Source organism: Bubalus bubalis, chromosome 3 (genome assembly GCF_019923935.1).
Source record: "Bubalus bubalis isolate 160015118507 breed Murrah chromosome 3, NDDB_SH_1, whole genome shotgun sequence".
NCBI classification, from domain to species: Eukaryota; Metazoa; Chordata; class Mammalia; order Artiodactyla; family Bovidae; genus Bubalus; species Bubalus bubalis.
The window spans coordinates 11,681,708-11,694,919 of NC_059159.1; the positions used below are offsets into that span (position 1 = coordinate 11,681,708).

Genomic DNA, 13,212 nt, shown 5'->3' on the forward strand with positions numbered 1-13,212 from the left:
GAGGCCTGAGCCTGCCAGGCACCTGCTGAGGGCCTGGGCTGCACCCAGTCCCCCCAGGGCTTGAGAAGGTGAGAAAAAAGGGTGGCCCTTTGCCTCAGAGAGCGCCAGTGAGAGGCAAGCCCCGCCCCCTCAAGGCCACACCTCCCCCACCAGCTCCGCCCAGGTGCTCCTGGCTCCCACATGACACCCTCCTCACCCCTCAGTTCTTGGCTTCCATATCCCACCCACCCAGTCTCCTCAGAGTGAGGTTTCACCTATGTGGAGCTGAGTCTCAGAGAGGTTGAGTGACTGGCCCAAGGCCACACAGCACTGAGGTCAGAGATCTGTGACTGCCCAGAAATCCCCCAAAGTCACCCACATCGTGGGAAGAGCTGAACCCCAGAAGAGGAAGCCCTTCCAGATGCCGGCCTGTGCCAGCCTGTGGTCCCAGAAGAACATGCTCGGGCCTGGCCCCCTCCAGTGGCCTGCCCTGACCATCTCTGATAGGTGATGGTGGCCCAGGCAGGAGCTGAGTTTAAATAAGGCCCCCCAGCACCCATACTGCAATCAAGTACGTGCCGAGAGCCGGAGCCTCAAACGCAGCCCCCGTCACTCTCTACATAACTGCCACCGTCGTCACCACCTCCATGGAGACTACCAGAGCATCCATGACGGACACAGAGCTGTCAGTAGGCAACAGACCTGGCCTGGAGACACTCTGAGGACCCTCAGCCCAGGCCGGGTCCCTCTGTCCACCCCAGATCGACCACAGAAACAAACTCTGAGATAGCCACAAACATGACTGTCCCCTGCCCTCTGAGTTTGGTGGATCCCAAGGAGGGTCCCCATTTAGACAGGAATCAACCTCAAAAAAAACCATCTCTCCCCACTTTGGGGACAGAGGAAAGCCACATGCCACTGTGGCCTTGTCTCCATACACCACCCCCTCCAAAAGAGCAGCCAATGTTCATGGAGGGTCAGGTTTTCATCGGGTGCTTAACCCCTAACCGAGCCTGGTGTAGGCGCTGCTATCCCTTTTTACAGATGAGAAAACTGAGACTCGAGAAGGCAAGGGTAAGCAGGGGGACTCCAAGGGGTGGGAGCTGGGCTCTGAATGCTAGGCATTTAGCAGGAGGGCAGAGGACCCCACCTCTCCTCCTTCCCAATGCCCACATGGGGGCCAGCATGGAGCCCTGGAGTTCTGCACCCTGGCAGGTAATGCACCTCTACCATCCAGGGGGCCCCTCCCACAGTGGGGCAGGGCTCTCCCCTCCATTCCACCTGAAAAGAGCAGACCTCCCCTTTCCTCCTGACAACTTTTTCCCCTGCTAAGTCCTTAAACTGACACATTATAATTACACTGATCACAGCTGTTAACAGAAACATTTGCAAAAGGAACAAGCCTAGTTGTTTCCCTAAGATGGGGGAAGGGTCTCATGCTGGGACACACCCGAGTGTGTGTTTGGTGGGGGAGAGGGTACTGAACCCACGCAGGGCAGGTCTGGGCCCTACAAAGAGTGCAAGAGGCAGGGCGTGGGGAGGGTGTCCCCCATCCCTGGGTCAGTCCTGGCACACACACCCCCACCCTGCCTATGGTTCCAAGGCTGGACCCACGCTGCCTGGAACACTGGCCCGGAGCCACCTGGATACCTGTCCCAAAAGGCTGTCTGGGCCTGGGACTGACTGCTCAGGAGGGCCACCTCCACCCCCACCTCCAACCCCTGCCCTCAGAGTCCAGCAGGGCTGCCACTGCCAGGTTCGGGGCCATCCACTGGGACTCCATGTTCTTCAAGCTCTGGGAGTCGCCTTGGGAAGTTATTTCTGAGCCAGGGACACCCACATCCTCAGTCCAGTAGAGAAACCTGCCGTCTGCTCCCCTCCCCCAAGAGCAAATGCCTTCAGATGGGGCCGGACCCAGGGGACCCTGTGCATCACTGCACAAACTGGGCCCTACTCCAGGGAGGGAGACCCAGGAGAGCCCATCATGTGCTCATCCGGCTTTGTTTTGGCTGGATTAGCCTGTGCCAGAGCCCCAGTGACAAGTGGGTGGGACTCTGGGCCCTTAGGCCACAGTTCCAGGGCAGGGGCTTATCTCCCACTAGGGCCAAGGAGGGGTGGGTGGTGGGGCCTATGAAGGCAGAGGGAAGAAAGTCTACCACCTTCTGGCGACAGAGGCAGGCCTTCAGCTGCCCCCGGCCCCACTGCCCACCATGGTGGCCCACTGCTGCCAGGATGTCAGGCGGCCATGGGTAAACAGGCTGCCAGGGCCGCCAGCCTGGGGGAAGGGGGGGAAGAGCCCTGGCCCCATGTCCCCTGCAGCCAGCTTTGACAGCGCCACCTCGGCCTCATCCCTGTCCCGAGGGCCTGGGCATCCACTGAGGCCCATCTCTTCTGAGACTGTGCTCCGTGGGTCGACTACGGCTCCCAGCTCCCCATGCAGGCGGCTGGGTGGCCTGGCAGGGCTCTCCAGAACGCACTCCCAGCCTAGGGAGGAGCCTGCCATGCTAGTCCCAGCAAGGGGGTCCATGGGCCTGGGGCAGCAACACTCTCACCCCTCCCTGGAGCCCTTAGTCCTGGCTACCTCCTCCCCTGGACACCTGGCCCAACACGGGCCCTCCTGCCCCAGATACACGAGATCGAAGCTTCCATGGGGACAGGCAGTGCCCCCACTGCCCACCCCGGCTGCTGGAGGCCACAAGCAGGTGCCAACCCCTAGGCCTGCCCACCTCCGGGCCTCCAGGGGTTCCTGAGGGAAAGTAGTTCTGTCTGCAGCTCCTCTCAGAGAGAGGAAGGGGTTAATTTTCATGCAAAATAGAAAACCAGCGGCTCAGGAAGCATCAATGTCCGCAGTTAGGCAGGTTAGGGGCAGCCGCAGAGGGCAGAGGGCTGGCAAGGGGCGCGGCCAGGGGACTCACCAGGGTCGAAGTGCGAGCTGAAGGCGAAGCTGGGGTTGAAGAAGGACGACGACATGGCCAAAGCCAGCAGCGCGGCTTGGCATCCCCCGACTGGCGCTGCGTTCAGCTCAGGACGCCCGAGGCCCGCACCGCGCCATCACCCGAGCGGCCGCCGCAGGTGCGAGCGCGCCTTGGCCGCGGCGCCCGCTCAGCACCCACAGCCGCAGCCGCGGGGCCGGCGGGGTGCGGGTGCGGGTGCGGGCGGCGGCGACAGACGAGGCGCCTCCCCCGGCCGGTGCAGTCCGAAAACACCGGCGGGAGCGCGCGCGCGGGGTCGGGGCGGGGGGGGGTTCCCTATCGAGCTGGGGGGGGCACGGAGACGCGCGCAGGGGGGACCCGAAGGCTGAGGGGGCATGGAAATGCGGGGGGGACAAAGGCACGGGGGGACACAGATGCAGAATGGGAAATCCGGAGACGCAGGGGTGGCACGGAGGATGGGGGGGCACGGAGGCTGAGGGGCGCTGGGAGGCGGAAGGTGCACAGAAACGCGGGGAGGGGTATACTGAAGCCTGAGGGGGGCTCAGTGACGCGGGATGGGAGACCCAAAGGCTCGGGGGCACGGATAATGGGGAAGGGGTCCGTGGAGGCCAAAGGTGCTGGGGAGTGGGGGCGGGATGGAGACTCGGGAGGGGGCCACCTGGAAGCACGGGGGTGGGCAAAGAGGCGTGGGGAGGAGGAGCGGGAAGGCGGGGGCACGGTGCACGCAGGAGCAATACGAAAGCGCGCGCGGGGTGGCCGGGAGGTGCGGGCCCCGGCACGCGTGGGTCGGGGGCTGGCACGCGGCCTGCACACGCCGGTTTCCGAGGCAGCTCCGGTCCTGCTCCGCGCCCTCTGGGCGGCGCCCGCGCCGGCGGGGTGGGGGGTGGGGGTGCTATTTTTGCACAAACCGCCCGCGCCTGTGCCACTCTGCGACAACCGTGGAGAAGGAGCCGCCGCCCCCGCCCGGGAGGGAACAGCGCCGGGCGTTTCGGGCGGGCGCGGCGGCGCCGGGCACCGAGGAACAGTCCCCTCCCCGCCGGCCGCGCGCCCTGCCGCGCCATCTTGCGCGGCTGCGGCGGCTGCGGGAAGGCCGGCGGGCTGAGAGCCCAGGGGGCTGGGGACCGGCCCCTCCCCACGCCCTGGGAGCGGAGAGAGTTACAGTGTAGCTGGGATTTGAGTTTTATGTAACTTGGGTCACTCAGTCTACATCCATCCATTCATTCTCTGGCCAGATGAGCAAAGCCGCTTGGTTGACACGCAGCTGGAGGACACTGGGTGTGGGGGCCCGGAAGGCTTTGGGGAGAGCAAGGATCAATGGCACAGGGGTGGGCAGGGAGAGAAAGGATGGTGAGGGTCAGCCCTCAGGAGAGGGTGCCAGGACACATTCTTCTTACCCTAAGGGGGCTTGTTGTGTAGACAGTTCCCCCTTGGGCAAAGGATGGGACCTTCTTTCCTCTCAGACTTGCGGGGTCCGCTGCCATGGGCGGTCCCAGGCCCCTCAGGCCTGTGGAGGAGCATGAGGCATCTTACTGGCCCTGATGGTGTGGCCACTACTCTAAGCAGCTTTGCCCTACAGGCCGCAATTGAGGTGGAAGGAGCTCCTCTCCGAGGTGGCCAGTGGGAGAGGCAGGGACCCAGGCGGGCTGGGGGGCAAGGACGGCTGAGGGCTGTGATCTAGGAGTGTGCAGTGTTGAGGGGGCTAGATCCCCGGTGGAGGTCTCCCCTCCCCACCCAGGAGGAAAGCCCAACACTGCCCACTCGCATACCACGGGCCTTGTCTCTGCCCACCAGGAAGGCGCCCCAGATACCTGGACCCCGATGCAGCCGGGGGACTCTCTGGGGACAAGCAGGGGAAAAATCCAGTGGCCCTAAGTTGACCCTATTCATGTTCTCACAGCCAGCCTCAGTGACCAGGGTCAGAAGACCCTCTGTGCAAACCTCTGTGACAGGCTGACGTGTGAACACACACGTGTGTGCACACACGGGCACACAGAAGGCCAGACCCCAGGGGCATTAGGGTTGCAGATGTACTCCGGGGTCCAGGTAGGGCAGGACAAGGCCACCAGGGCTGCAGGCCCAGCCCTGTCACTGCATTTGACCCGAGGGACACCTTCCCCTGCCCGAACCAGGAGCCCTGCTGTTTCCACGACATGGTGGCTATCGAACCAGGGATGCCCTGAACCCCCTACCATTAGTCCAGTCCTCTGACCAGTGATTCCAGTGTGTGGCTGGCCACCAGCCCTCACTGACAACCAGCGAGGGTGCTGGAAGACTGGGGCTGGAACTTAGTGGAGAGGGCTTATCTGTGCTCTTCCCGGGGTTGGGACAGAACTGCTGTGCTTGCAGGGTCCCCTGAGGCCAAGGCCTCCAGGCCAGCCATGAGCCTGACCCTCCGCTGGCATGACAAGGTCTAATGGACAGGATGGGGTGCTGGGCCCTGGGCAGGGCAGAGGTAAGCAGCTCAGTGCATGGGGCTCTCTCCTCAGCCTCAGGACCTGAGGGCCTGTCCCCAGCACAGGCGCATGCGTGCACACACACACGTCTCTGAGAAAAGACAGAGAGGGTAGAAACTCGAGCCCCAGGGGCAAAGTCCCCCTCACTGAGAGCCTGGCTTGTCCAGTGCTGGGGCCAGGGAGCACAGGCGTGAGGGCTCACAGAGTGCCCAGTGGCCAGCCTGCCTCAGGATTCCCTTGAGAGAGGTCCCTGAAGATGTGGTCGCCCGCCTAGGGAAGCGAGGAGCCCCGGAGCCCTCTGCCACCTGAGCGGGGGCCAGGCCCGACAGTGGTGGGGGCCGGGCACCCCACACCAAGAGACCACTGCCTCAGGCACCTCCACCCTCAAGGCCAGGCTGGCGGGGCTGCTGCTTCTCTCTCATGGACCTGGGGCACCTGGGCCCGTGGAGACAGAGGCCTTGGGCAGGAGCCTCAGGGAAGACAATATGGGGTCAAGGACAAGCCGGGTATAGTAGGGGAAGGGCACCTTCCCTAGAAAGAGCTGCCCCCCAGGGGGTCTGGGCCCAGAGAATGTCCAAGAGGCCCTGGGACAGAGGGGAGAGGCCTCCCGTGTCAGGAACGGCACAGGCACCAGACTAGGGCATCAGGGGAGTGAGGGAGGCACCACAGGACACCGAAAACTTTTAACAACATCCATCACCAGATGGATACACAACACGTGGTGGGTCCATACAGGGCAGTGTTGGAATCAGTGAAAAGGAGTGAAGCAGGGGCTTCCCTGGTAGCTCAGTGGCCAAAAAAAAAAAAAAAAATCCACCTGATAAAGCAGAAGACAGGGTTCCATCCCTGGTCCGGAGAGATCCCACATACCGCGGTGCAGCAACACCCGTGCACCACAGCTACTGAGCCTGCGCTCTAGAGCCCAGGAGCTGCAGCTGCTGAAGCCCATGCACCTGGAGCCTGTGTTCTGCACCAAGAAGCCGCTGCAATGGGAAGCCTGCACACTTCAGCCAGAGGGCAGCCCCGCTCACTGCAACTGGAGAAAAAGCCTGCACAGCAACAAAGATGCAGCACAGCCAAACATAAATAAATAAAAACTTAAAGGGATGGAGTGCTGACATGCACTACAGCATGGATAAACCTTAGAAACAGTGCTCAGTGAAAGCAGCAAAAGGGCAAAACCCACAGGAGTCCACATATAGGAAAGACCTAGCCTGCTCAAACCTATGGAGACAGAAAGAGGACTGACTCTTGTCAGAGGTCCAGAGGACGAGAAAATGGGAGTATAGGGCCTCTTTGGGGGTGTTGAAAATGTTCTGGGATTTTATAGAGGTGATGGTTGCACAACCTGGGACTAGAAAACACTGATATGTAGGCTCTAAAATGGTCAACTTCACAGCACGTGAATTATATCTCAATAAAGCTGCTAAAACGGAGAAGGCAATGGCACCCCACTCCAGTACTCTTGCCTGGAAAATTCCATGGACGGAGGAGCTTGGTAAGCTGCAGTCCATGGGGTCGCTAAGAGTTGGACACGACTGAGAGACTTCACTTTCAGTTTTCACTTTCATGCATTGGAGAAGGAAATGGCAACCCACTCCAGTGTTCTTGCCTGGAGAATCCCAGGGACGGGGGAGCCTGGTGGGCTGCCGTCTATGGGGTCGCACAGAGTCGGACACGACTGAAGCGATTTAGCAGCAGCAGCAGCAGCAGCAGCAAAGCTGTTAAAAAACAAACTTGGCCATCGAGGTAACTGTTATTTTTGCAATATCTTAGAGACAGGAGACATGGGTTCCATCCGTGGTCCAGGAAGATCCCACATACTGCGTATTATGCAATATCTTAGAGAATCAAAATTATTGAGAAAAATCCATGATGAGCAACATATCCCACATTTGAATCAAGGCAGGAGTAGAAACTACTGAGCCATCTGGAGCCTGAGGCCAGGGAAGCTCAGGACTGCTCACCTGTCAGCCTGACATCCCTTAAATCCACAGCCCGGGGGCTTCCCTGGCGGCCCAGTGGTTAGGAATCTGCCCTGCAATGCAGGGGACACCATTTTGCTCCCTGGTCTGGGAGGATCCCACATGCTGCCAAGCAACTAAGCCTGTGCATGCCACGATTACTGAGCCTGCGCCCTAGAGCCCATGGGCTGCAACTACTGAAGCCCAAGCACCTAGAGCCCATTGCTCTGCAACGAGAGAAGTGGCCACAATGAGAGGCCTGCATGATGCAATGAAGAGCAGCCCCCACTCACGGCAACTAGCGAAAACCAGCCTGCAGCAACAAAGACCCACCACAGCCAAAAAATAAAATAAACAGATCTTAAAAAAATAAAATCCAGGCTTCCCTGGTGGCTCAGTGGTAGACTCTGCCTGCCAATGCAGGAGACACGGGTTTGATCCCTGATCCAGGAAGATCCCACATGCTGCAGAGCAACTAAGCCTGTGCATACCACAAAACTACTGAGCCTGTCCTCCAGAGCCCGGGAGCCGTAGCTACTGCAGCCCGTGCACCTAGAGCCCACGCTCTGCAAGCAGAGAAGCCACTGCCGTGAGAAGCCTGTGCACTGCAGCTAGAGAGTAGCCCCCACTCGCCACAACTAGAGAAAAGCCCGTGTAGCAACAAAGACCCAACACAGCCATAAAAAAGAAAAAAAAAAAAAAAAAAAAAAACCACAGCCCTGTTGGGCACCTGGCCAGCTTAGGGGATGCAGCTGCCTTTGTGTCCCTCCGGGCTCCAGGCTGCATCCTACTCAGGTCCTCACCTGAGGCTTGGGGAGGGGATCAGATTGGAGAGGGGCTGGGGTGGGGGCCAACAGCAGGTGGAGACAGGCCAGAAGCAGGGTCCCATGAGAGGGTCCCTGGGAAAGAAGGGGCTGCTGGGGCGGGGCTTCAAACAACTGAAATGGATGCTCTCTCAGTCTTGAAGGCAGAAGTCTAAAACTGAGGTGTGAGCAGGACTAGTCTCCCTCCAAAGGTCCAGGGATGGGCCCTTCCTGCCTCTCCCAGCTCCTGGTGGCTTCAGGTTCTCCTTGACCCGTGGCCACACCATTGCAACCTCTGCCTCTATCCCTCCATCGCCACATGGCCCTCCCCTCTCCTCTGTGTCGCTCTTCTTATAAGGACCCAGTTGCTGGATCAGGGCCCCTCCTCATCTAGTGTGACCTCGTCTTAAGGGTCATGTTGGCAAAGACCCTGTTTCCAAACAAGTCCCCATTCAAAGTCCTGGGATTAGGACACAGACATACGTTTTGTGGTAAAGGACACAGGGGCAGGGCCATGGGGACAGCCAGCACCTCTTGAGTCCTTCCTATAACAATAACTTGAACCAGCATCTCTGCATGAAAGGTCGCCTTAGATTCAGCTCTCAAAACCACATGCTGGGCACTGAAGTACAGGGCCCCAGAGGCGCCCCTACCTGCCAAGACCTCACCCTGCTAGGGGGCTCCCTTGGCCCACCCCTTCCTGATGCACAGGGATGTGACTCCTGCCTGGGGTGGGGCCGGGAAGCAGATGTCCTTTGTAGTAATCACTGGTCCTCACCTCCACCTCTGTGTACCGGGAGGGGTGCAGCTGCCAAGGGGAAAGGCCGGCCCCCACCCACACTTGCCCAGGGATAGGCCCCAGCCTCGGGAGAACCTATCTCCTGCAAGCCCGCCTACCGCAGCTGTGCTCTGCGAAGTGGGGGTAAGCGGGGTTCCAGCATTTGCCAAAGAGCCCTCAGAAGGCAAGTGCAGCTGCCAAGGGTACCCTGCCCCGCCCCCCGGAAGTGGGAGATGTTGCCTGGTGTTCCCAGCCAGCCGGTGGCGGGGGCGGGGGGCAGACACCAGGCCCTGAGGAGGCTGTGCCTTGAAAGAGCTTTGTGCTTATGTAAAAACGGGTCCCTGGAAGAGAAGAGCTAATTCTTCTGGGTCTAACACGTCACGGGCAGGACCCCGCTGCAGGTTTCTGCAGGGGTTTCCAGGTTAAGCAGGAGGGGCCCAGAGCAGGCCATCCCCCTCCTGCCAATTTGTTCCAGGCAGGCCAGCCCGGTGATGGCGGGTAGGCAGTGTCAACCCCACAAAGGCCTGAGTGCCCAGAGCCTCCCAAGGGGGCAGTGCCTGCAGAGCCTGGGCACAGGGGACAGCGGTGTCCCCAGAGCTGGACCCTGTGGCCCCTTCAGATCCAGCTCAGCCCAGAGTGAGGCCAGTAAGCTGGGGCCAGGGCTTCAGGAGGGGGCGGAGGGTAGGGGGGCAGCCCGACAGAAATGAAATGGGAGGGGCTGCCTGGGCGACTGGCCATCTGTCAGCTCCGGCTGGTGCTTTGCAGGAGCCCGCCCACCCGCTCCCCACCCCTCATCTTGTGGCCTGGGCAGGGGTGGGCAAGGACAGGGGCTTCCAGAAGATGCCGCGGAGGGAGTGCTCAGACAGTATAAGAGAAGCCATTTTAATGTGAACAATTCCGTGGTGTTTAGCGCATTCATGATACTGCCACCACTGCTCTCTAGTTCCAGAACATTTCACGATTCCAAAATAAACCCTGTACCCATTACACAGTGAGTCCCCATTTCCCAGTGAGGCCCCCACCCCCGCCACAACCATCAGGCTGCCCTCTGTCTCTGGGGGTTTACCTCTTCTGGACATCGTGTACAATCGGCATCACAGACTACGTGACCTTTTGCGACTGGCCCTTTCCATTCGGCGTGGGGCTGTCCAGGCTCATCTGTGTGGTTGTGTGCCGGTGCCTCATTGTTTTCATGCAAATAACATTCCACTTGATGGACAGACACATCGAGCGATGTCCATGACGCCTCCTGCAGGACCAGAGCATGTCAGGCATCCAGGCTAGGCTGGGAAGCTTCAGGGTAACCCTTCCGGAGAAGAACGTGGCAGGACTGTGGAAACTTCCATCGTTCATCCTGGTCCTCCCACTCTGGTCTCCCATGGTGTCTCTGATGACAGAAGTACTGGGACCTGCGACTTCCTTGACGACCCAGTGGTTTAAGGTTCTGCTTCCGTTGCAGGGGGCAGGGGTTCCATCCCTGGTTGGGGAACTAAGAGCCCACATGCCCTGCAGTGTGGCCAAAAAAGAAAGGAAGAGAAGCACTAGGACCTGTTCCAGATTCAGCAGCAGCAGGTGGTCAGTCAAGGAAGTTCTAGAGCATCCGCAGCTTGCTGGCCTTACATCATAGCAGAGTCCGGCGATACGTGATGAGCTTTTGTGCAGGGAAAGCAGATCACTGAGCTATATGAGCGCCATGTAAAATGACGGGGGTAGAGACCCCCGCAGAGGACAGCTGGTGATGAGGGGTTGCAGAGTCTGCACAGACGTCTGCGCCACTAGGGGCACCGCTCTGTGAAATCCTGCAGCAGAGAAAGCAGGCCATGGCCAGAGGGGCTCTCGGCAATGCCTCCTTCTCTCACCCTTGTCCTCACCCTGGGGACCGCCCTGGGAGGTCCCTACCCAGGGAGAGAGGCCAGCCCTGCCTGGGGTCACACAGCTCTGTTCCCTGTGCCTGCCGGAGCCATCCTCCCTGACAGAGACCTCCCTCTCCTCCCCTCGCCTTGAAGGCCAACCCTGGCATGGCTCCCCAGCCCCCTGCAGTGACCCAGAGGCAAAGGACAGCTGCCCGGCCTGGCTTCTCGCCGGAGGAGGTCAATGGTCCAGCCTTCTGCTGCCGCCTTGGACACGTTGGCCAGCCTGGGTCATCTCCTGGACCACCGCCCCCTCCCACCCCCATGAGGCCAGCAGGCAGGGTGGAACCTCTTGGGACAGACAGAAAGTCCACTTGCTCACCCTGGGCTCAGAGAGGCCACGCACTGCTGATGGTCAGCCTCTGATGGTCAGTCTGCCCAGCCCGGTAAGGGTGTACCGTGCCAGCGAGCCCCTGGGGGTAGTCAGTGCCAAGCTGGAGTGCCCGGGAGGGACGGGGGACAGCTGCAGCCCCAAGCAGTAAACAGGCCAAGTGGCTGCAGGTATAAAAGCTGGAGCCCCCCGCAGCCCCTCAGCACCCCCAGCCCGACCCGCCTCCCCAGAGCCCTCAAGGGAAGCCAGGTGGAGGTGACCCCTGCCCGGGGAGGGGAGGTGTGGGTGCCCGGCTGGGCTGGAGCTGCCCAAGCTGCACTCTGGGAGCTTGAGCCCTGGTCTTCTGCAGGATGAGGGGAGGTCATGGGTGCTAGGGGACCCCAGGAGGTCTGGGGGGTGGGCAGGAAAAGGAGGAGAAAAGAGAGAGGTAGCCCTGAGGCAACTGGATCTACAGGGGTGGGCACACGTGTGCACACACGTGCCTATGTGGGTCTCTGAGAGCATGGCTGTGAGGTGGGGTCAGCAGTGGGAGACTGAGACCACCTCACAGGGCTCCCGGTGCTGACTGGAGGAAGGGCCTGGCAGAACAGAGACTCCAAAACCCCCAGACCTGCCAACTCTGGCAGGCCCACCAAGCCAGTTCTGGGCCCCATGCCCATCCCAGTGGGCCCCACTGCCTCCACCACCCCTGCTCACCTCCCCCACACCCATGAGGCCTTTATCACTCAACATCTGAATTTGTGATCACTCTCAGGTGCTAGATGCAGACCTCAGCCCCAAGAAGGCCAGGCCCCTGGGCGGTCCAGGGTGGTCTGGGGTCAGGGGAGGGCGCTGCCCGCCTTGGAGGGGGCATCCAGAATGCAGCAATACTGGGGATATGTAGGGGTCTGGGGGCGCTTGGCTAGGCCTTCCAGCTACAGCCAGCTTTGGCTGTGGAGGGCAGTGAGGTGGGAGGAGAGGGTGGAAGGCCTTTTCAGGGGGAAGGAGGAGGAGGGCAGGGTTCTTGCAGGCACTGGGAGCACCCCAGGAGACTGGGTAGGGGTTGCAGGTCTGGCTCTGTGTGGTGCCTTGTAGCCCCCTCCCCAGTCCACTCCCCGGCCTGACTAGGCGTGCCAAGTGAGACTCTATCCCAGGCCATGGACCAGGCACTATAAATACACTAACCGCAGCCCCGTGGCCCCTGCCGTCCCCAGCTCTGATCCCAGGCTCCCCTGCCTTCAGGGCAGGGTGTGGAGATGCCCCAGATGGCAATGGGGTGGGAGGACGGCGGTTAACAGCCCCGCCCAGGGCTCCCACAGCACTCAGCAGTCAGGATGTTAACCGCAGGCTTGGCCAGACCTGGCCTGGAATTCAGCCCAGTCCCACCTCCAGAAGAGGGTGACACTGGCCCCAGGCAGGGCATCCCTTCCCTCCAGGATGGACCCCAAGATTCCAGGGTAGAGGGGAGAATCGGGGCCACAGCTCAGGATGCAGGCTGGCAGTGTCTGTCCTGTCTCTAAGGCCCCGGCCTGCCCCTGATCCCAGCTGACCGCCCCTGCCCCACCTCCCAGACTGGCGGTAAGAACTGACCATTATGAGTGACACATGGAGGACCTAGCTCCAGGCCCCCCACAGGGTCCGACACCCTTTCCCTACCATCTCCTTCCCTCCTGGCTCCTTGCAGGACCCTGCAAAGGGGCAGAGGTGGGCAGGGGTCTCCCCATGTCACAGATGAGGAGCTTGAGGCCCAAAGCAGCTGGGGAGGGCCATGCCCAGGGTCAGGAAGTAGGACACAGCCCTGGGCTGCATTCAGCCCTCCCTGCCCCCTGCCGCAGCAACTTTGCAACCTTTGGCCCGGGGCTTCTCTACTGGGAGAAAGTCTCTTCCAGCCACTGCCCGACTGGCTTTCACCCTAAAGGTCAAGGAGTTGCCTCTCTTGGTGGCAGAAGCAGATTCCAGAAGGCTCCACCAACTTTGGAGAGGGCCAAGGAGCCTCTGAAATAGCTGCTCTGCTACAAGCCCCAGAACCAACCCGCCCTGGGGACAGCAACCCAAGAGCACTGTGGGTCACAAGCTGCGACT

The 13,212-nt window shown here is 60.8% G+C and overlaps 1 protein-coding gene across 2 annotated transcripts in view; it reads right to left on the minus strand.

Moving 5' to 3' along the window:
- The window catches only part of AATK (apoptosis associated tyrosine kinase), a 39,764-nt gene extending 36,593 nt beyond the window's left edge, over window positions 1-3,171 (minus strand). For both annotated transcript variants that reach the window (XM_044938679.1, XM_025279673.2), the window contains exon 1: window positions 2,895-3,171. Coding sequence is in view for 1 of the 2 variants with exons in the window: in XM_025279673.2 (XP_025135458.2) it covers window positions 2,895-2,949 (55 nt within the window). In the remaining variant the exon portion in view is untranslated. The remainder of the gene's footprint in view (window positions 1-2,894) is intronic.
- Window positions 3,172-13,212: the final 10,041 nt, after the last annotated feature.